General features: G+C 51.5%; 3 protein-coding genes across 5 annotated transcripts in view; 1 reads left to right on the top strand and 2 right to left on the bottom strand.

The window, feature by feature from the left end:
• Nucleotides 1–6,431: 6,431 nt before the first annotated feature.
• Nucleotides 6,432–8,427, bottom strand: Znf576 (zinc finger protein 576). Its single transcript, XM_050127118.1, is given in 3 exon segments — nucleotides 6,432–7,704; nucleotides 7,706–7,797; nucleotides 7,799–8,427. Coding segments are annotated over 3 exon segments (408 nt in total). The 5' UTR covers nucleotides 7,979–8,427; the 3' UTR covers nucleotides 6,432–7,568.
• A 1,450-nt stretch (nucleotides 8,428–9,877) lies between these two features.
• Nucleotides 9,878–18,440, top strand: Irgq (immunity related GTPase Q). The gene is made up of 3 exons (XM_050127088.1): nucleotides 9,878–10,909; nucleotides 11,350–11,881; nucleotides 13,037–18,440. Exons 2-3 carry the CDS (start codon nucleotides 11,352–11,354, stop codon nucleotides 14,268–14,270), a joined length of 1,764 nt encoding a protein of 587 aa, XP_049983045.1. The 5' UTR covers nucleotides 9,878–10,909; nucleotides 11,350–11,351; the 3' UTR covers nucleotides 14,271–18,440.
• A 3,047-nt stretch (nucleotides 18,441–21,487) lies between these two features.
• The window catches only part of Pinlyp (phospholipase A2 inhibitor and LY6/PLAUR domain containing), a 6,534-nt gene continuing 5,579 nt past the window's right edge, over nucleotides 21,488–22,442 (bottom strand). For all 3 annotated transcript variants that reach the window (XM_050127111.1, XM_050127112.1, XM_050127113.1), the window contains exons 4-6: nucleotides 22,172–22,324; nucleotides 21,860–22,003; nucleotides 21,488–21,660 (exon numbers count right to left, since the gene is read on the bottom strand). In XM_050127111.1, coding sequence (XP_049983068.1) covers nucleotides 21,506–21,660; nucleotides 21,860–22,003; nucleotides 22,172–22,324 — 452 coding nt within the window. In that variant the 3' untranslated portion in view covers nucleotides 21,488–21,505. The remainder of the gene's footprint in view (nucleotides 21,661–21,859; nucleotides 22,004–22,171; nucleotides 22,325–22,442) is intronic.

Here is a 22,442-nt window from a genome sequence, read left to right as displayed (position 1 = left end):
TTTGAGCCAAAAAAAAAAGAAGGAAAGGTCCACCCCAGCCGTTTTTGTTTGGCTTCATTTTTCTTTCGTTCTCTCTCTCTCTCTCTCTCTCTCTCTCTCTCTCTCTCTCTCTCTCTCTCTCTCTCTCTCTTACTTTTTGTATGCCAGTAGGTAAGCAAGTCTTGTTACAAATGGTGACAANCCTCCGGGACTGATTTTATGTGATGGTAGGGATTAAACTTCAGCCTTTGAGCCAAAAAAAAAAGAAGGAAAGGTCCACCCCAGCCGTTTTTGTTTGTCTTCATTTTTTTTTCTCTCTCTCTCTCTCTCTCTCTCTCTCTCTCTCTCTCTCTCTCTCTCTCTCTCTCTCTCTTTCTTACGAATTGAATGCCAGTAGGTAAGCAAGTCTTGTTACAAATGGTGACAAGACACCAATGGGATCCAACCAAGAGGTACTTAGTTCGTGTCAGTGATGCTTTGATTGTGTAGCCTCAGCTGATGGGAAAGCCATACACCATCTGCAAACACACCTGGCCTTCACCTTCATTCATAGCGTAGATTTCCATTGGAAACTGGCTCTTTGTAGAAACACAAAACTGAGCCAATGGGAAGCCTGCTTAGTGCTGCAACCAGACATCTCTGTGGAACGAGGGGATGCACACATGCAGTGGGGGGAGTCGAGGGGAGATCTGGGGGAGTGGGTTGGAATCGGAGGTGTCGGTATGACTCATGACTCCTGTATAACCACATGATGCATCATATTTAGTGGCAGACCATAGTTTTTAAACCATGTTCACTTTTTTTTTTTTTTTTGAGACAGGGTTTCTCTGTGGCTTTGGAGCCTGTCCTGAAACTAGCTCTTGTAGACCAGGCTGGCCTCGAACTCAAAGAGATCTGCCTGCCTCTGTCTCCCGAGTGCTGGGAGAGTGCTGGGTATTGGGTGTCCTGGTGCTGCGCAAGGTGTTCAGGCTTGGAATCCCAGTACTATGGAGGGTGTGACACATGGTTGAGAGTTCAAGGCTAGCCTGGGCTTAGGAAGAGTGATGTCCCTGTCTCAAAAGAACAGTACACACACCAGAAAGACTAAGAAATGAGGCTTTGAGATAGACCATACTAATTGGTAGAAGCCTGGCACCAAAGCTGCTTTAAAAATCAAAGGCTGATTATAGTAATAGCTACCATTTACCAAATGTTTACTGTTGCCAAGCCCTGCTCTGAGGTGCATTACACGTGTTAACTCATAGGAGCTTGGCAGCTAGGAGCCTCTAGGAATAGGACCCAAATTACCAGATTGGCACCAGAAAGTCTGCTCACAGTGGACCAGGCCTGTCTCAGTGCCATATGTGGAGAAAGCGCAGGGTACCGGGCTCACCCAGCTGATGCTCCGAGTTTCTGAAGTGGCACGTGACTTGAAGCAGCTATGCCCTAGCCCCTGAGGGTTGTGTCGTGACAGGAAGACTAGGAACACGTGTTCAGACAAGCCATGCAAAGTATGGAGCTAGGCTTCGTGACACATTCTGGGGGCTGCAGCAGCAGTCTGTTTGGAAGCTCCAGAGTTGCCCGAGGGAGTGCTGGGGGGAGGTCTAAGGTAGGGGCCTGCTTGGGGTCCTTGAGAGGGAGTGGAGGGCGAGGGGAAGAGGCCTGGTGACAGCAAGGAGCTGAAAGGTGCGGAGGGCCAGGCAGGCTTCAGTACCAGGAACGGAACCCAGGGCCCCTGTGCAGAGCTATACCCCAGTCCCCACAGGGCTGGTTTCTGTCCACTTTTGTTTTAGGTTTGGTCTCATGGTTCATGCTGACCTTGAATGCACTGTGTTGTCACCTGGAGTTTCTGATTTCACCTCCGAGTGCTAAGATCACAGGTGTGAGCCTCCCCCAAGTCCAACTTTATACATTGCTGGGACTGCAGCTAGGACTTACTTAGCTCATGTTAGACAGTCACAACTGAGCCACATCTTCAGCCCATTTGGGAACGTCTTAGAACTGCTACCATGGGTATAGAGGTTGAGCCCGTGTGGGAAGTCCACAGCTAGTAAGGAGCAGAGTTTATATTCTGACCACTAAGTCAGAAGCGGTGCCTCACAGCTTGGGTCCGGTTTGCAAGAGCACCCGAAATTCTCCATACCAGCTCTGAGAGGTGAGTAATATCCTGGCTTTTGTTGGAAATGGAGATCTTGTTGGGCTGTAATGGCACATGCCTTTAATCCCAGCACTTGAGAGGCAGAGGCAGGCGGATCTCTGTGAGTTCGAGGCCAGCCTGGTCTACAAGAGCTAGTTCCAGGATAGGAACCAAAAAGCTACCAAGAAAGCCTGTCTCAAAAAACCAAAAAAAAAAAAAAAAAAAAAAAAATGTAGATCTGGATTGCCAAACCCAGTCTCATGGTCAGTAGTTTGGCAGAGCCATGGAGAGGTCACCTCCCTTGTCACCTCGATGCTCCAGCCTCAGCAAAGGAGCTTCGCATTGTAAGTGCATTAGGCTTCAGAGATAAAGTCTAACAGGAACTGGCTCCTTCACTGAAGAGTCTGCCATGAGAGTAGTGGCTTCTGACTGCCCAACTCCAGTTCAGGGTGTCTGGCGCCCTCTTCTGGCCTTGGTTGTCCATGCACACTCACCTGATAGACATGATTTAAAGTCTTTGAAAAGTGTGTGTCTGGACAATTTGCAGGAGTCTCCCTGTACTCTCCCACTGTACTCTAGGGGTCAGACAGATCCTCAGGCTTGGCAAGCACTTTGTCTGCTGAGTTGTATCATTTTGGTACTCTGTTGAAAGCTCACATGCCGAAATGTCTTCCGTAATTTATTTTTCACATTTTTATGTGCATTTGGCGTTTTGTCTGCATGCGTGTCTGTATGAGGGTGTCACATTCCCTAGAACTGGAGTCACAGACAGTTGCGAGCTGCCACGTGGTTGCTGGGAATTGAACCCTGTTCCTCTGGAAGTGGTTCCTCTTAACTGTTGAGCTATCTCTCTCTAGCCCCAAAATGTCCCTTTTGGTTTTTCAGGCCAGTGTTTCTCTAACTTTGGACCCTGTTCTGAAACTAGCTCTACAGACCAGGCTGGCCTTGAACTCACAGAGATCCACCTGTCTCTGCCTCCTGAGTGCTGGGGTTAAAGTGTGTCACCACCGCCTGGCCCCAAAATGTCTTTTAAAACCCATCCTTTTCATAACTGATAGTAGCTGAGCATCCAAAAACTGGCATCAAGTCCATGCTCATGGATAAGATTATCTTGGTCCATTTATGTTGGCATAGCAATATGCTTGAGGCTGTACACTTAATAAAGAATGTGAATTTATTTCAGCTCTGGAGGCTGGGAAATTCAAGATCAAGGTCTGATGGGCTTGTTGCTCCCTTGTTAGCCGTGTTTGAGGAAGCCTCTCAAGGGCTGATTGGCTCAGTTTCAGCCCATGGTGACCTGACTCTGGGCCTGTAGTGGAGCAGAACCAATCACCTCATGAGGTTAGGAGCAGTGGCTGTCCTGCAGATCTAGGCTCTCAATGCAGTCAGGTTGAGGTTAGCCATCACCCAACATCTCTATTGTTACTTTATAACCGTTGTTCTGTTAGTCATGAATCACAGGGTAAATATCTGTGTTTTCTTTTTTTTAAAGATTGTGTGTATGTATGTATGTATGTATGTATGTATGTATGTATGTATGTATGTATACAGTGTTCTGCCTGCATGTTTGTCTGCAGGCCAGAAGAGGACACCAGATCTCATTATATATGGTTGTGAGCCGCCATGTGATTTTTGGGAATTGAACTCAGGAACTTTGGAAGAGCAGCCAGTGCTCTTAACCTCTGAGCCATCTCTCCAGCCCATATTTGTGTTTTCTGATGGTCTTAGGTGACCCGTGAAAGGGTTGTTCGAACACACACAGTCGTGACCCACAGGTTGAGAGCCACTACTAAAGGATCTGCCACTCAGTACTCTCACACTGAGTCTCAGGATCCTAGCAAACAAACACTGGGGGACATACCTGTGACCACAGCACATAGATAACTCTCCAGCCCAAGTTTTGAATATATTGTATTACATAATATGTATATTCCAAGGATGAAATCCAGTGCTGTCAGCGGTTAGGAGCATTGCCTGCTCTTCCAGAGGTCCTGAGTTCAATTCCCAGCAACCACATGGTGGCTCACAACCATCTGTAATGGGGTCTGGTGCCCTCTTCTGGCCTGCAGGCATACACACAGACAGAATATTGTATACATAATAAATAAATAAATATTTTTTAAAAAAGTCCCTCCAAAGTCGAGGCTGCAGGCCCTGAGGAGTGCTGCAGAGAAACTAGGGTAAGGGGCAAGCCAGGGCAAGTCCCTGAGCAGGCTGGGACTTCTCTTAGGAGATGGCAAGGGTTGAGAGCTGAGTATCAGGCCTTTGCAGAGGGCTACAAACACTACACAGGGAACGCGTGCAAAGGTCCTGGGGCAGAACCCAGCCTGGTGTGGGCATGGTTAGGAAAGAGTTGTAACCAGCCGCCCAGACCCGATAATCACACAGAAACTAGATTAATTACAATACTGTTTGGTTGATGTCTCAGGTGTATTTCTAGCTAGCTTTTACATCTTTAACCCATTTTTTTATTTTATATTTTACCACGAGGGTTGTGGTTTGTTACCTCTTGCTTTTTGGGCAGCTACATGGTGTCCCCCTGACTCTGCCTACTCTCTATATCTCTTCCAGCCTAGCTATATTCTGCCCTGCAATAGGCCAAGGCAGCTTCTTTATTAACCATTGGTAATAAAACATATTTGCAGCATATAGAGGGGAATCCCACATCAAACAGTGATTGTACAGCTGAGAGGGAGGTGACTGCTTGATCCTCACCAGTAAAGTTTTCAGTTGCTATCCATAGGGTGTCAGTGGACTCCATAAGGCAATACAGTGTGTCTTTAGCAGAGGCTGGAAGTGGGTGGTGGTGGGAAGGGGGTCAGCCAGGAGTCGGGGATATCACTGCATGAGAATTTGCCTCAACACAGTAGAGTGCACAGCTCACCGGTATGGTGGCAGTTGAGCTGACCAGAGACCGCAGGAGTCATACCAATCCATTGTACGTCTTTTGTCATTGAGGTGGTTGGTTGTACCTCATGCATGGGGTTTGGGCTGTAGACACCACCATCGATGCCATTACAAACCTTGGTAACCTTGACATCTGAGGGCTTTGAGGGTTGTACCTGATGAGATTTTATCTGTTTGGAGTCAAGGAAGCAAGTGTGGAGGTTTGGAGAATACCTGAGGCAGAAACAAGGCTTTCACCAGGTGCCAAAGGGAAAGCTTCACTTCTGTACACTTTGGTGTCTTGGAGGAAAAAAAAAAGTGTTAGCCAAATGACTACACCCATTTCCCATTCTTCACCCGAGAAAAAGAGCTCCAGGCTAACCCTGTCACACATCCCACACACCAGCGGGAGGTGACATTTTCCATGTGAGAACTGCTGTCCAGACTCAAGGGTGTTATAATTTTAAAAAACGGCACAAGAGAGAAAGATGCCATGTGGCAGAATTCACATGGGGTTTAGGGGAGAAGGGGGCGGGGAGACCAGCCTCCGGGGACAGGAGCAGCAGAAGAGAGAAGGGGAGAAACGGGACAGAGAAAAAGGTAGGAGGTGGGCAGGGACCTTTATTTATTTTTCTGAATTTTCGAGACAGGGTTTCTCCGTAGCTTTTTGGTTCCTGTCCTGGAACTAGCTCTTGTAGACCAGGCTGGCCTCGAACTCAGAGAGAGATCCGCCTGCCTCTGCCTCCTGAGAGTGCTGGGATTAAAGGCGGGGGCCACCACTGCCCAGCTGGCAGGGACCTTTTAAAAGGGAACGTTATCAGTGTTACAGAGGAGGTGCTCTTAGTGGCTACAGCTGAGGACCTGTCAGAACCCCAAGGGCAGGCCAGTGCAGATGCCTGAATACTAACACAGAGTAACTGGTCTGAGGTGAAGCCAACAATTGGACAAGGAGCTGGAACTGACACCTGCCTCCTGCTGTGACATCTCCTGTATGGGACAGGGACCTAAAATAATGGCAGCTTAATTAATTCCTGTTCCTGTTCCATCGTAACAATGCTTGATGACAGCAGCCCAGTCTCCTCCTCTCTTGTTGCTCTGCTATTCTGTGTTGCTTTTGACTTTATGGTGACAATTGCTGGGTAACCACGTCCAATTCCACGGAGAAAGGGAGAGGAAAGGTAAGTCTCTCCCAAACTTGGGAACTCTACCCAGAAATTTAGTCTTTGGTCACAGTGCCACAGCTAGCTGCAAGGGAATCTGGAAAGTGTGTTTTTGTTTGGCTCATTAAAAATTGACAGGAAGCCGTTGGATGGTGGTGGCACACGCCTTTAATCCCAGCACTCGGGAGGCAGAGGCAGGCAAATCTCTGGGAGTTTGAGGCCAGCCTGGTCTACAAGAGCTAGCTCCAGGACAGGCTCCAAAGCTACAGAGAAACCCTGTCTCGAAAAACAAAAAAAAAAAAAAAAAAAAAAAATTTGACAGGAATCATTTCTACCACATCCACTTCACCTGTGGCCTTTTTGTTTTTCCAGATAGGGTTTCTCTATCCCGGAACTTTGTAGACTGGGCTGGCCTCAAACTCACAGGCTTGCACCACCATGCCCAGCTCACCTTTGGGCTTTTAAACCATTCCTCAGGTTTAAAAATACAGACTCAGTGGGACTCATTCTCAGGGCCAGGATGACACCCACTACTCTGCCCCTAATGACAGTTAAACTCTTCGCTGGGCCTTTCAGGAAAGTCATAGCCAGGGCCTCCACAGGAAATCTCAGTGTTGGCCAAATGAAACACAAAGCAGAAGGCATCTCTGTTTGATTCCAAACTAGTTCTTCTGTAGGGCTGGGCCAGCTCTGCCCTGTGCCCGCTCCTCCCCACTTCCTTATGTTCCCCCGCAGTTCCCACTCAAAAGCCAGGGCTCTCCTTAGATATTTTAACATGGATGTTTGGTTTTGTTTGGTTTTTAGACATCCTTTCTGTTGGTTTACTCATGGCACCTCATTTGTGCATATAAAAATAGCCCATCACTAGAATGGTACACAAAAGTAGTGAAAATAGGGCGTAAAATATCTGGCAGTGGGTAGTACCTTGCAACGCCCTTGCCCCTCTGAGTTGGGGAAAGCTGGCATAGGGATGGAAGAGACAGGGCCTAAAACTGTAGGCCCCCCCACCTCAGCCCCCGTACCTCAGGGTCTGGAACTCACCCAGCATCGCAGGCTAGCAGCACTTCCCTTCCCTGCCCCCACCCAGGCACCACGCCAGGGTAATTTCCTCCTGCAGCCCCTGGCATCCATCTGGGAAAAATTAAAGGTGATTATAGAATCTGAAGCTATTTAACTAGGGATGGGGAAGATAGGAGCAATTCTTCTTCCTTGCTTTCTCAATGCGTCTATTTATCCGATGCCTCTGCTTCTGGAAAGACCCTATGTTCTCCAAAAACTGCAGATGTGACACTTGTGCCTTCCTGGCAGGGTAATTAAATCCTCCCAGGAGATCTGCGACCCTAGCATGGGTGGATCCCCCAGCTGTAGAGCCCCATCACTGCAGAGAGGGCTCACGTCTACTCAGAGCTCCCCTAAGCATGCCCACTCTAGTGTTGATGGCATCCTGCTTTCTGGGCAATATCCCGGCCACACTCAGTCCAGGCAAAGGAGCTAGGGGTGGTGTGGGTTTCATGGACCTGGTGGTGCTGCCTGAGAAGCGGACTGGGTCTACTGGGTCTTGGGTGAGCACCGTGGGGAGGGCTTGGCAGTAGGACTGTGGCTGCATTGGTGGATCAGGGCCTTGCTGGAGGGGCATGAGCAGGCACAGGTGAAGCAGAATGAAGACGGCTTCCTGCAGCTTATGGACCATAAAGTCTTACAGGTGCTCCTTCGTCATGTGACGCTCCCAGAAGTTGGCATCGGTGAAGGTGATGAGGCAGTGGGTGCACGGTGGAACTCCTAGGTGGCCTGGGGAATATGGGGAGAAGCGAGGGGCAAGGCCAGGAGGAATCTCCATGCCCTGCCCTGGGCCTTGGAACCACGCCAGCCATCACCAGTGACTAGGCTGTGTGTGGATGAGCAGACTGAAGCACAAAGAAACAAAAGGGTGCAGCCAGTTTTAGAACCCAAAGTCCGCCTGTCCGACAAAGCGGTGTGCACGGTGATCAAGACACTGCCTGAGGCGAATCTCCATACCCTAGGCAAGGACAAGTTTCATCATCCAAAAACTGGGGTCTTGATCTTAGCAACTCCATACGTTGTAATGCTACAATGTCGGCAATTACTGCTCCTGAGACAGTGACAGGCAGCCCTGACACATGGGAGCTGACACCCCTAGGCCTGTCTAGAGAACAGATGCAATTTCACAGAACGTTAGTTAGAGACAAGGCTACGATGGGAGCCAGACAAGAATGAATATTACCCAAGCCATGAGCGTGACTGCTGCTGTGCCAGCCTCAGCTTCAGCCCCAGTCCCTCCCTCCCTCCTTGGTCAGGCTTACAATCACTGACAGGTGCAGTGACATGCGCCTTTAGCCCCAGCACTTGGGAAGCAGAGGCAGGTGGCCCTCTGAGTTCAAGGCTAGCCTGGTCTACAGGACAGTCAGGGATACACACGTGGCTCCCAGATGTCTGAGCTGCTTGTTACTGTCTCAGGAGCAGTCAGTTGCAGACGCTATAGCGCTGCACCAAGCTACTGAGACTTTGTCTCAGAAAAACAGGAAAAAAAAAAAGGAAAAAAAAAACAATCATGGATACCTCTGCATGCTGAACAGTGACCCTCTCCTTTGAATTCTTCCTAAAAACCCCACACAAACCTAATCCTGTAACACCACCCTTTAAATTTTTTTTTCATTTTTTTTCCAAGATAGGGTTTCTCTGTGTAGTCCTGGTTGTCCTGGAACTCACTCTGTAGACCAGGCTGGCTTTGAACTCAGAGATCCACCTACCTCTGCACTGCCCCCCCCCCCAGTGCTCAGATTAAAGGCGAGTGCTACCACCACCAACCCTATAAATCCTGTTTAACACTCGTCCTGCCTAGAGACTACCCCCAGTAAAGGACAAAGGGTATGCCTCAGTGGTAGAGCCTCTGCATAGCATGCACAAATCTCTGATATATGTCATATATGTATATGAACAGAGATCCGCCTGTCTCTGCCTCCGAGTGCTGGGATTAAAGGCATGCACCACCACCACCACCTGCCTATATATAAGATTATCAAAATAGGGTTTCTCTGTGTAGATCAGGCTGACCTTGACCTCACAGATCCACTTCTTACCTCTGCCTGTTTTGGAGGCGTGTGCCACCACCGCTGGTCATTGCACCCTTTTGATATAAGAAGAAACTGAAGCCCAGTCACATTGAAAGTCTTAAGGATTAATTGGGCAATGGTGGCACACACCTTTAATCCCAACGCGGGGGGGGGGGGGGGAGGGGGTAGAGGACAGGGAGATCTCTGTGAGTTCAAGGCCAGCCTGGTCTATTTAGCTAGTTCCAGGACAGGCTCCAAAGCTACAAAGAAAGCCTGTCTCTAAAAACAAAACCCAGTCTAGGGACGAGTTGGGCCAAGAACCTTGGGACTCATGCACAGTAAGGATATTCCCAGTCACAATGTCACAACCCCAACCTCACCTGGAATCCCCTTATCCCTCCGAATGGCATCCTGCTTCTGCCTGTCCTCAGAGCAGGGTACATCTGATCATGAGAGGAGGCCATTTCTGGCACATAGCTAGCCAGCTAGGGTCACTGCAGCCACTTCAGATACAGAGGTTCTCCTGCACCACCCCCTCTATCCAGCAAGTACTCAAAGAAGTTGCCTCCCTCTCCTTGGAGAAGCCTGCCGCTCCGCGGTCTCTTCATAGTGATGTCCCCCATGGTCAAGAACAGAAAAAAAATGTGTGAGGCTGCGCATGTGTCACCGGCCACAGAGGGCCCGTTAATTTTTTTTTTTTTACAGTCATTGAACTCTGATGACACTCACTAGAAAAGCTTCACCCGTCTCATACGAGAGACTCCTCAGGTTTTTGACACTTCGATCTTCAAGTCCCTGTGACCTCTGATCTTCACCAAAACAAATCCTTGACAAGATGGAACCCTTGACCTTTCATACCAGCGTTGTCCTAGTTTCTCACGAGGGTCCAGACAAGTAGTGGCACTCACACTTTAGCCCGCCTCTTCCCAAGAGACACCCTTCTCTGACATCTGTGAGTCCTGTCTCACCCAGACCCACCGCCGCCCTCGCTTGCTTCTAGCTCATTTTTGGACCGCGCTGCTCCCAAGCTCGCTGCGCCCTCTAGCTTTCCTCCTCATAGCACGAGGACTGTCCCTTAACTGCGCCTGATAGTCGATCGCCACAGCGCGGCTACCGGAGGAGAGCGGGATAGACTCTTTCCAGTCTACAGACTCTAGTGATCTCCGGGTCTGTTGCCCCCACCCGTGTCGCCCAGCCAGGTTCAAGGTTGTATTTCGGCATTAGCACAGCCAGTCAGCCAGATCCTGGGAATAGCAGGTGGAGAGGTCCTTCGCTGTACTTGGGAGCGTGATGATGACGTTCGTAGTGTGTTCCGTACAACTCGAAGCTTACTGCTCGGACTGTTCTCTTTGCCGTACAAGCCTATACTCACTGCGCAGGCGTTTTGGTTGCTGGTCGTGGTAGGGCACCACCCGCTAAGCTTTCTGCGCACGCGCTCCGACTACATTGTTCCAGTGCCCAAACAGCCTTAGCTAGGAAGAGAGTGCGTTCCGAGTGCTGAGTGCTGCCAAGAACTTGTCTCTCCGCAGCGGCGTTCCAAGACACACCCGGTCTTGGAAGGAATGACGTCAAGATAGGGCCACCCGAAGGCGTCCGAACGTCTCTGAATCCTGACGCTCCGACCCCTTCAGCCTCCATCAGCTCGTCTTAAGGGGCGGGGCTCCCTCTGTTCTCCCGGCGCGTCTACTCTTTGCTCGGTTGGTGATTTGGAACGGGGAGAGGGAGGGCCATCCTCGGGTCCCCGAGTGACTGCAGCCAGATTTCTGAGCTTTTGAAATAGAAAGAGAAACGGGTTCGTGTGGAGAATGGACAGACACCTAGCTCTCCAGGGAATAGGCCCTTGGCGTTGGGTTTCTAGGTCCTACAATCACACTGGAGAATGGAAATAGAGGACAGACAGGAGGGGTGAAATCTGGATCTACAGTGGGGTAGCTAGGAAAGGGTGTTGCCGGGCGTGGTGGTGCACGCCTTTAATCTCAGCGTTCTGGGAGGCAGAGGCAAGAGGATCTCTGAGTCCTGGCCAGCCAGGATTACACAGTGAGACCCTGTCTTTAAAAAAAAAAAAAAGCAAACGAAAACAAAACAGAAGGTCTCACGTGTTCCTGACCCCTGTGTTTGCCCACCTCTTGCTTTCCAGCAATGCCTCTGCCGCAGGGTGACGTGACTGCCTTATTCCTGGGGCCTCCGGGCTCGGGAAAGTCCGCGCTGATCTCCGCGTTATGTGGCAAGAATGTGGAAACGGTAGAGATTCCTGAAGGACGACCGGATTCTGGAGTCCCCGTTCTGAGAGCTGCGGCCCCAGGCCTCTTCCTAGGCGAGCTGAGCTGCCCACCCGCAGCTCCAGGACCCTGGGCGGCGGAGGCCAACTTGCTGGTATTGGTTCTACCAGGATCTGAGGGGACTGAGGAGCTCTTGACCCCAGCTCTGGGAGAGGCAGCGCGGGCCGCCCTGGCCCGAGGGACCCCGCTGCTAGCTGTACGGAATCTCCGTCCTGGAGATTCCCAGAATGAAGCTCAGGCCCGGGATCAAACTGCGGCCATGCTGAACAGTGCTGGGTTAGGAGCTGCTCCTCTCTTTGTGCTACCGGCCGATTGCAGCAGCAGTGACCGCTGCGAAGAGCTGGAGCGCCTGCAGGTGGTGCTGCGGACCCAGGCGGAGGCGCTGCAGAGGTGAGGGAACGGTTCGGGCTGGGTAAGGTGGCCTGATGTCTTTAGCCTAGACCCAGCTCGGCTACTGTGGTCTTTAATGTCCTCGAGCCCTGTTCCTAGAGAGTTAGAGGCAAGACTTTATTGGCTGTCTATTTTTCCATACCCTACTTATTTTGCCTAGACTCCCCCAACCACCCATGAGCACAGATTTTGAGATCAGGGACGTTTCATCATAATGAGGGCTGAGGGCTCGTTTTTTGTTGTTGTTGTTTTGTTGTTACCTTTTTTGTTATTTAAAACATGCACCCATCAAGGGTCAACTGGAGGGCCTGCCACAAAGATCTTAGCTTGTGTAAGCTCTCTGGCATCACAGGCCCCCTCTCTCTTGTTAGAAGAGGCCCAGACATGTGCAAATACTGTCTACAGACAAAATGCTGGACTGTGTGACATTTGTGGTCCCTCGAAGATTTTACCCGAAGACTCTCCAGCACCCTCGTACTCATCAGCTTGGTTCTCAAGTGACCCCCATCCCTCCCTCCCCTTTTCCCTAGCACCAAACACTTTAAGAAGGAGCTCTGTTTCTGATTGGTCGCCCGACTCCTCCATTCCCCAATTCCCTCTCAGATGCACACAGCCTACTGACTCTCTCCTAAACCCATCCTACCCCAGCTGCCTCAGTTTATGAATCAGGAGGAAGGGGCTGCCTCTGCCCGAGAGCACTTCTTTTTTACTAGACTCACCTGCCCCGACAGTCCTAGGTGAATTCTCCCCTCGCCCTTCCTAACATACACCCTCAGGAAAAAAGCCTTTGGGGACATCTTAAGCCACGGCGCATTCGCCATTATGTTCTTGCCTTCCTCTAAGCCCCACCTCCTAGAAGCCTTCCCTAGTCCTGAGGGTTGTATCAGGGAAGATACCGAGTCCTCGTTTTCGGTTCTGTTGAAAACCTGACTTTAAGTTTAGCTGTGTTATCCAGACCTCTGGGCAGCCCTTAAGACCCTCCCTTAACTTTATGGTCCCGCCCCACCTGATTTCTTATTTTGCTTTAGTTCCTGGGATTCAGAGAGTTTTTTTTTTAATATAACCATGGCCAGGTTCTTGCTCGCCCAGCTTTTCCTGCTTTTAAAGCTCTTCTGCCTTTGACCTTTTCCCTCCCTCCCTCCCCCACCCCTGCAGGCTCCTGCCACCTGCTCAGGATGGCTTCGAGGTGCTGGGCGCAGCAGAGCTGGAAGCTGTGCGCGAGGCCTTCGAGACCGGTGGCCTAGAGGCGGCACTGTCGTGGGTGCGCGCTGGCCTTGAGCGCCTGGGCAGCGCGCGACTGGATCTGGCGGTGGCCGGCGCTGCCAATGTAGGACTTGTGCTGGACATGCTACTGGGCCTGGATCCTGGCGACCCAGGTGCTGCGCCTGCCTCGGAGCCCACTGGACCCACCCCTTATCCGGCTCCAGAGCGCCCCAACGTGGTGCTCTGGGCAGTTCCCTTGGGCCCCACGGCCACATCCCCTCCCGCCACCCCTCACCCGACCCACTATGATGCCCTGATCCTCGTCACCCCTGGGGCTCCCACCGAAGAGAACTGGGCCCAGGTCCGCTCGTTGGTGTCCCTAGATGCTCCACTCGTCGGTGTGCGCACGGACGGCCAGGGCGAGGATCCACCCGAGGCTCTGGAAGAAGAAAAACCTGAGAAGCCCGAGAATGCAAGCGGCGGGAAGGCAGGGGATGCAGGCAGAGAAGGAAAAGAAAACCCTGGCTCCGGGGACTCAGGGCCCAAGGCTGCTCGGAGCCCGGAAGATGAGCCGTGGGAGGTGCTGGAGGAAGTGCCTCCGCCGGTGTTCCCTCTGCGCCTAGGTGGTCTGCCGGGGCTGGGAACCTGGCTGCAGCGTGCATTGCCTGCGGCTCAGTCCGGGGCGCTTCTGCTGGCGCTGCCACCCTCAAGTCCCCAGGCGGCGCGGAGGAAGGCGGCGGCGCTGCGGGCAGGAGCGTGGAGGCCAGCCTTGCTGGCCAGCCTGGCGGCGGCGGCCGCTCCAGTACCAGGATTGGGCTGGGCTTGCGACGTGGCGCTTCTCCGGGGACAGCTGGCTGAGTGGCGGCGCTCGCTGGGCCTCGAACCGGCGGCAGTGGCACGCCGTGAGCGCGCCCTGGGCTTGGCTCCTGGAGTGCTGGCCGGACGCACGCGCTTCCCGGGCCCAGTGACACGCGCTGAGGTGGAGGCCAGACTGGGGTCCTGGGCCGGCGAGGGCACAGCGGGAGGCGCGGCGCTGGGCGCACTCTCCTTCCTATGGCCCGCAGGTGGCGCAGCAGCGACAGGTGGGCTGGGTTACCGTGCTGCTCACGGTGTACTGCTGCAGGCCCTGGATGAGATGCTGGCTGATGCTGAGGCGGTGCTGGGACCCCCAGAGCCCAACCAGTGAGGAATGTGGTAGGGGCTGGGGTGCCTGGTGACTTGGTTTCTGGCCCCACAGCCTCTGAGATTGAGGGGTGGTACTCAGATCCGGGGACTTGAAGGAGACTGACTTCTCGTTGAAATCTGCGATGTGCAGTCACCTGATTTCCTGGGTTATAAATGGGAGTAGGGTCTGAGCGCCATTAGTTTGCCTTTTCAGACGCTAATGCAGTGAAGGGAGTTGGGGGCCTGGGCTCCTAGAAATGGGAGCCTCTTGGCCTCCAGCTGGCACCTGGGCCTAGATATTTAAGCCTAGATTACTGCCTGTGAGTGGACCTATGGCTATGGGCCTGGTACTATAGGGAGTTAGAACCCTTGAAGGGCTGGGTCCCAATAGGAAACAAGATGTGTAAGTTGCCCCGGAAAGAACAGGTTTTTGGGACCTTCATTTCAGGAGCCATGAGAGTCTTAAATGCTGGTGCTTAAGAAGTGGGACTCGGTTGTCAATTCCTGTGTGGTAGGAAACCCTGTAGAGACGCCCTGGTCTCATGGAGAATGGAGGTTCGTCCGCCATTTAATCTCGGAGGCTTTGGTGTAGAGAACATTGTCTCACAAAATTGAAGGGAAGGAACCAGAGGTCTAGGCATGGTGGTCTCCTGATGGCCAGATTCTGGGAATGGGGTCTTTTCGTTATGGAAGAGTAGAGAGCCACACTTGAGAAATGCCTCCCCGTGCTTTACTGGGAAGGGGTGTGACTACCCCCACTTTAGAGGTGCTGGGTGATCCAGGGTCTCTGGCATGTGTGTTCCTGTTCCACTTTACTCTATCCCTGGTTTCCTCTGTCATAAGGAGTGCTTCGCTCTTGCTGTTTCGGAAAGGCGAGGAGGGGATGTCCTGCTGCAGCAGTCTAGACTTCTCTGGGAAGGTGCCAGGAGTGAGGCAGGAACCACAGTGCTGCCAGCCTTGTGTAGGTGGGAAGTGCCACCGTATGGTTCTTCAGTGTCAAAACAGAAAGGGAGGACTGGGTAGATGGGACAGCCAGGCTCAGAGATGCAGGCCAGAGGCTCATCGACACAGCAAGGCACTGCGTGACCTGGCCCCTGCCTCTTCTCATTCCCTGCCCATCTCCAGCAAGCCTGGTTTGTCTTTCTGATGGACTTGTGATTTTCTGTGGAATGCTCTGCCTCCCCATCTTTTTTTGAGATTGGGTCCTTATCTATCAGATCTCCCTGAAATGGCTCCTTTAGAAGCTTTCTGATCACCCCAAGTAGCTTACACCGACCCTGGCCATGTGATCATTCCTGTGTCAATAATGGCTTTATTTATTTGTTCATTCTTTCATTCACCTGGTTGTTGGCTCTTGCCCTGTGCCTGTCCTTTTCTTGGGTGTACCCTAGCTCCCAGAGCAGTGCCTGACACACGGTAGGTGCCTAGTGTTTTTAGTATTTTAGTTTATTGATCATTGGCATGTGGCCTGGAATTCAGGTGGTCAATATCTTGTTACAAAAAGGGAGACAAGCTAGGGAGAAGCAAGCATCTAGTGGGAGAGTAAACAGGGATAGGCACGGCTTGATTATTGTCATCACTTGAATGAGTGTCGTATTATCTGCCAAATGAAAGCATTAGAACCATGAGAGCTTCTGAGGGCTCCGTAGTCGTGTGCCACCCCCCTCTAACCTTGAACTCTCACCACTGACACGATTTGTCCCCACACAAGTCGAGGGGGCACCTGATATGGAGGCACATGCATGCAACCCCAGCACTTGGTGGAGATAGGAGAACTAGAGGTTTAATGCCATCTTCAGCGACAATGGAGAGCCGCAGGCCCATCTGAGCTACGGGTCCCATCTCACTACTAGTCTAGACTGACCTTGAACTCAGTGTGGTTTGGCCCCTGCACAGCCCTGAGCCCCAGCACCTGGCTCCATTTTAAAGCTCTTATTGAGATACCTGGCATTCTTCTCACTGAGAGCCTACGTTGTCCCTTACACCTGAGCACACCTCAGCTCACATGACACACCTGATTGGAAATACTTGAATTCATAGGTGGAGAACCCAATTCACATACCCACGCTGCCTCAGTTAGGTTTCATAGGTTCCCCCGAAGCTGGGGTTTGAATCCAGTGCCTCACATATTCAAGGCAAACACTTTATTCTGGAACTCAGTTCCTAGCCCTTCATGGGGGGGTGGGGGCTCTGGACAGGGACTCTAACACTGCCACGCCCTCAGCTCCTCGCTATGGACTCTAGGCAGGGGCTCTACCACTAAGCTGCACCCTCAGCTTGCTTTTTATCTTTTGATTTTGAGACAAGGTCTCACTCAGTTTCCTGGACTGACCTTGAATTTGGGAATTTCCTCTCTCAGCCTCCTGAGTAACTGAAATCTCAGGCCTGCACCACCTCCTGGCTTCATAGTTTTTCCAAACCTGTGATGTGTCAATGAATCAAATACAAATAAAATTTGAGATTGCCTTTTCTCAGTGGCATTAGTCACTTGTGATTAGTGGCCACAGTGTGTGACAATACAGATATGAAGTGGCTGTAGGATTACAGGAGGTCTATGCACAAATCCAGGGGCAGAGAGGCCTACCTAGTTGGGATGAGAGGATATCGGGCAAGTCACCAGCAAATGGCATCTAGCAAGCTGTGTTGGTTGCTTTCTTTTTGTGTGACAACATACCCAAGGAAAGCAACTTATGAGAGAAATTACACTGTATTTAGCTCAGAGTCTATGGATACAGGCCACTGTGCCGGGAGTCTGTCAGCAGGAGGGCGGAGCAGGTGGTCACATTGCAGCCCCCTTTGGGAAGCAGAGAGAGAAATTCTGGTATTCAGTTTGATTTCTCCTCTTACTTTACCCCAGGACCACAGTGTATCGAATGCTTCCTCAAACAGTATGTGGTTTCACCTCAGCCTAGATACTCCTCCATAGCCGCATCCGGACAGTGACTGTAGGTTATAAGTCAACAGTGTTAGCTACCACTGCAGGTAGCTGAGAATTTGCTGTGTATACGCGTGTGTGCGTCCAAGCATGCCCGCTGGCCTGTGGGCGCTCTTGAACACATACCCAGCTCCCGTGTACTGCTGCTGCTCCTGAAAGACCTTGAACACAGATGTTAGTCTCTATTGCCTGGGCCTACTTCCCTGAGAACAGTAAGGCAGCCAACCTGGAACCTTCTGTGATTCCGATGAAGTACCCTGCTCTCGCCAGCACTCTGCTCCTTTGTTTTATTTATTTTTTTGGTATTTTGACATGGTGTAGGCTTGCCTTGAACTCAGCACGTGGCTGGCAATGGCCTTAGAATCCTGGTCCTCTGGGTGGTGGTGGCGCACGCCTTTAATCCCAGCACTTGGGAGGCAGAGGCAGGCGGATCTCTGTGAGTATCCTGGTCCTCCAGCTCTGACCGTGCCTCACCTTGGTGCCTCCTGGCATCCCTGCTCTGGGCTTTGCTGCTGCTCCTTCTCTCCTCCAGGCAGCGGGCGCATGCTGGCCACATCAGAAGAAAGCAGCATGTGTAGCCCTTGCGTGTGCTGGTCAACGCTGTTGTGTTGTGGCCTGTGGGTGGTTTGTCGGTTTGTTGTTTTTGTTACTTGAGGGTCCAGGCTGTCTCAGACGCTTGAGCCCAATTGTCATCATGTCCCTCTCCCATCCTGGGTTGCAGGCAGGAATGGCCGCCTTCTAAACTAGGTCTTCCCCCTCCGAGGTAGGATGATGTCTTACTCTATAGCTGACTGGCTTCAAACTTGTGCAGCAGCCTCTGAAGTTCTGGGGTTACAGAGGTAAGCGACTACATATGGTGCCTAACTCTTTGGTTAGGATTTTGGGCTTTTTTAGGGTATAAGTAAAGCTGAGAGTGAGCTGCCTGTCTCAAAAGAAAAGACTCCTCTTCCTTGTGGACAAGCCAGTGGTGATCCCATGAGGCTCCTGGGGTCTGGAAGATCCTGAACGCAGGGATTCTGGGAAATATCAGCCCTCCAGGCTGGAATTGCAATGGTACAGTGAACCTTGGCTTTGGCCCTGTCAGAAGAGCAGGTTCCCAAAATCGGTGAGCAGATGAGATGCCCTCCTCAGCTTAGGGGAGAGTGAGTCCTACACTTCTGGCTCATGAAGGAACTGTTTATTGGAATGGGGGACAAATCCAGCAGTCTGGTCAACCTGTGGTGTGTTTTGGAAAAACAAATAAAAGAGTAGAAATCCTGTTGTCTGTGCGTGTGTGTTTGTAAAAGGTTTGATTTATTGATTTTAAGTATGTGTGTGCGCGCATGTGTGAATGTGTATATGCTTGTGGTGGGAAAGGCGCTTTCATCTCTGAGTCATCTCCCCCAGCGTTGAACTTGATGATTTTTTTAAAATTCTTTTGGTTTTTTGAGACAGGGTTTCTCTGTGTAACAGCCCTGACTGTCCTAGAACTCACTCTGTAGACCAAGCTGGCCTTGAATTCACAGAGATCCACCTGCCTCTGCCTTCCCAGTGTTGGAGTTAAAGGCTTGCGCCACCACTGCCTGATGAATTGGTGATTTTTAAGAGCTTCCAAATTTGTGGTGGCCAAGCAACTGACCTCTGGAGCCAGCCTGACCCACTGTTCCCAAGTTCAGCCTCTCTGAGGACAAGCACTTGGATGTGCTCTCAGCCTGCTCTGGATTCTAGCCACTGGGACAACAGCAAACATGATGCAATCAGAAGCTTGAAAAGTGCTTATGAACTGGGTTTCCTCCCTGGCTGTCCTTGGGCTCCCTGCCATCACTGTCAGGTTGTGAAGCCCAGGCTGGGGGCTGGGGATAAAGCTCAATGCTTTCTAACAATCCCCCAGTGAGGGGCTGTGGTGTGGCTCAGTGGTAGAGCCCCTGCCTAGAATCCCCAGTGAGGGGCTGGGGGTGTGGCTCAGTGGTAGAGCCCCTGCCTAGAATCCCCCAGAGAGGGGCTGGGGTGTGGCTCAGGGGTAGGGCCCCTGTCTAGAATCCCCCAGTGAGGGGCTGGGGGCATGGCTCAGTGGTAAGAGCACCTTCCTAACAGTCAAGGCCGTAGGTCTATCCTAACTACTGACAAAATTCATCAAGGCTTTTGGTATGTAACCTGGGCTATGTTTCGGTTCATTATCCTGCCTCAGTCTCCCAGGCATTGGGTTTAAAGGTATACTCTACCAAGCCCTGCTAAAACCCTAAGCTCTGTCACATTTGAGCTCTGTGATCTTCAAACTGATTGACATCCGCCCTCTGAGTCTCCAGACTCATCTCTTGAAAACAGGGATGAGAATGGTAGTACCACCGTGCAGACTGAGCAGGAAAGATGAGAAGCCACCTCTCAAAGGCCAGCACACCCGCTGTTTCTGAACCCACCCAGCTCTCAGCCTTCTGACTGGGGAAGGAGTTCCGGTGAGGTGTGGCCATGTGGCCAGCTCCCTCCATGGAGCTGAGAGTGTTGAGCCACTCCTGGGTCACACAGTGTTTAATCATACAGGTGAGGCATTTCTAGGTACTTCCCTTTGGCACAGAAATTGGCTGATCCATGCCTGGAATGAGCAGAAACCCGCTTTGGATTATGCTAAACTTGTAGAGCGAAGGGAAGCACCAGCCTTTTGTGCTCATTCAGCAGATATACACCCCTCCCTCGCAGTGAAACTCCAGTGTTTGACTTTGGCCTTGTGACTCACCTTAGTCAGTGGGGTGCTACCAGAGCTAACCTCAACAACAACAACAAACACCTTATATGCACTTGTCCAAACACCTCTATGCTGTGAGGACATCTGCCAGAGAGCCACTGAAGAAGGATTCGCACGTGTCCAGGGAGGAGCCGGTTCTAGATCAAACCAGCTAGGAGAGCCAGCCCAGCCCAACCTACACAACCTTAGAAGGCGTGTTGTCTTAAAGTCTTAGTTTGGGGCTGGTTTGTTACATGGCGTTATTGCAGCACAGCTGACTCATACACCTTTGTTGTTTTCGGCAGCTGAGATTAGGAAGTTGTTACTGTAGCATAATGTAGCCTGCTCCAGTTGGTGCAGTGGCACCTGCCAACTAATGGCCACGCTAAGTGGCAGCTATCACAGTGATTAGTGTTTACTGAGACATGGTGTCTGAAGAACCATCATTCTTTTAAAGGTGGCACCAACTGCTGGAAGTGCTTTTAAAGTAGCCGTCTTCATCATAAAACAACCCTGGGGTTCTCACTATTAATAGCCACCCACTGCAGACGTAAAAGCAGGTGAGAGAGGGAGAGTCAAGTCAGGAGAGGTGGCCACGGCCTTTGGCGTGTGTGACAGGCCAGGGTTCAAATCAGGATTCTCGCCCATCCTAGCTGTTTGACTCAAGGCAAGTGCCAGCCACCATCTGCCTCAGTGTTTCCACCTGTGAAGTGGAGCAATATCAATTCCAACTGGGTGGGGTTCGCAGCTGTGATCCCAGCACTCTAGAGGGTGAGGCAGAGTTTTGCCTTGAGTTTGAGGCTGGACTGCACTATATTAATGCCAGTCTCAAATAATAGCAGTAAATAACAAATCAAGTTCATGGAGCTCTGAGCGTAACATGATTATAAAAGATAACATACTTAGGAGATTGGCATGTTGCCCTTCAAAAGCAAGGACTACATATTTTTCACCCTTTTTTTTTTTTTTTTTTTTTTTTTTTTTGACAGGGTTTCTCTGTGGCTTTGGAGCCTGTCCTGGAACTAGCTCTGTAGACCAGGCTGGTCTCGAACTCACAGAGATCTGCCTGCCTCTGCCTCCCGAGTGCTGGGATTAAAGGCGTGCGCCACCACCGCCCGGCCACCCTTTTTCTTTTTAAAAGATCAGGTTCTCCTGTAGCCCAGGATGGCCCCCCCCCACTCCTACCCCAAGTCTTACTGTGTGGCTCTCTGGCTGTCCTGAAACTTATTATGTAGACCAGGCTGGCCGCGAACTCACAGAGATCCACCTGCCTCTGCCTCCCCAGTGTTGGGATTAAAGGTGTGCGCCAGCACTGCCTGGATCTTTTTTTGTTTGTTTTTGAGACAAGGTCTGGCTATGCAGCCCGAGTTCATCCTGAACTCACGATCTTACTACCTCAGCCTGTGTTACCACATAGAAACCCTCCCTTCTTTGAACTGGAGCAGGAGGAGGGGCAAGAGTCGGAAAAGAACGCTGGGACCCGTACTGTTTACACCCACCTTCCCAAGATGCATCCAATCACAGGGCCTGAGGTTTACTCTGTTCATCAGTTTTAATTTACGGGTGCCTGAAGAGCTGCAGGCCGAGGACAAATAGGGACCTCAAGACACATACTCCTTAGTCTTCACTCACCCCTGCCAGGCGGGTAGGGCGCGGGCAGGCAGTCTGCCCGGCGCAGGAAGTAGAGGTAGGAGGCCGAAGGCACCTCGGCTCCAGCCTTGGTGTGGCAGGCGCTCTCTGTGGCACAGCCTCTCGTGGCAAATTTCGTGTTGATAATACCTGTAACGACATTTCAGGACGGAGTCAGCTTCTTCACGACCCGGGAGTCTAACACACACACATCCCCGCCCTGCGCCATAATTTCTTTGTCCAGTTCTCTGGAACTCCCCCCCCCCCCCATCACCTGTAATGGGGGAAGTGTGGACCTCCGTTTCTGACACACGCCCCTCCCCCCATCAAAGTCTATCCACCAGCTCACCAGCCTGCACATTGCCAGCAAAATAGATGCAGTGTGTTTCCGGGCCCACGCAACGGGCTGTCTGGGTTCCTGGACACGTCTCTTGGAAGGGCACAATGCAGGAGGGACACATCAGGCCGTTCTCCGTCCGATTGTTATGGGGAACTGTGAATAATGACGGAGGATAAAGCAGATTGGAAGAATTGTCTCGGAACCTGGGGATCACGGGGTTGGGTTGGTGGAGTTTGTGGATCAGGAAATGGACCACCTGAAGCAGTCAAGGGCTTGCCAGATGTCACAGGGCAGGCATCCTGTTGTTGGGGTGGCACTTACGGGGCACCGAGACACTGTTGCAACCGTCGCTCTGACAGCAGTGGGCGTTGGACACCATGTAGTCATTGGGACTCATGGTGGTAGATACGAAGCCAGAGTAGCAGTCTTTAAACTTCGTGCAGGCCTTGAAGGTGCTCACTGACTTTCGGCCCTCTGCAGGGTAGGAACAGGAATCAACCACTTCCTCCCCTTTCCTCCTCATCTCACCATTCCCTACCTCCCTAACGGGGACTCCTCTCTCTCTCTCTCTCTCTCTCTCTCTCTCTCTCCC

This window comes from Alexandromys fortis, unplaced genomic scaffold (genome assembly GCF_014885135.2).
Source record: "Alexandromys fortis isolate MF-2015 unplaced genomic scaffold, M_Fortis_MF-2015_v1.1 scaffold_262, whole genome shotgun sequence".
Lineage (NCBI taxonomy): Eukaryota > Metazoa > Chordata > Mammalia > Rodentia > Cricetidae > Alexandromys > Alexandromys fortis.
This window is presented reverse-complemented; position numbering and strand designations above follow the sequence as displayed.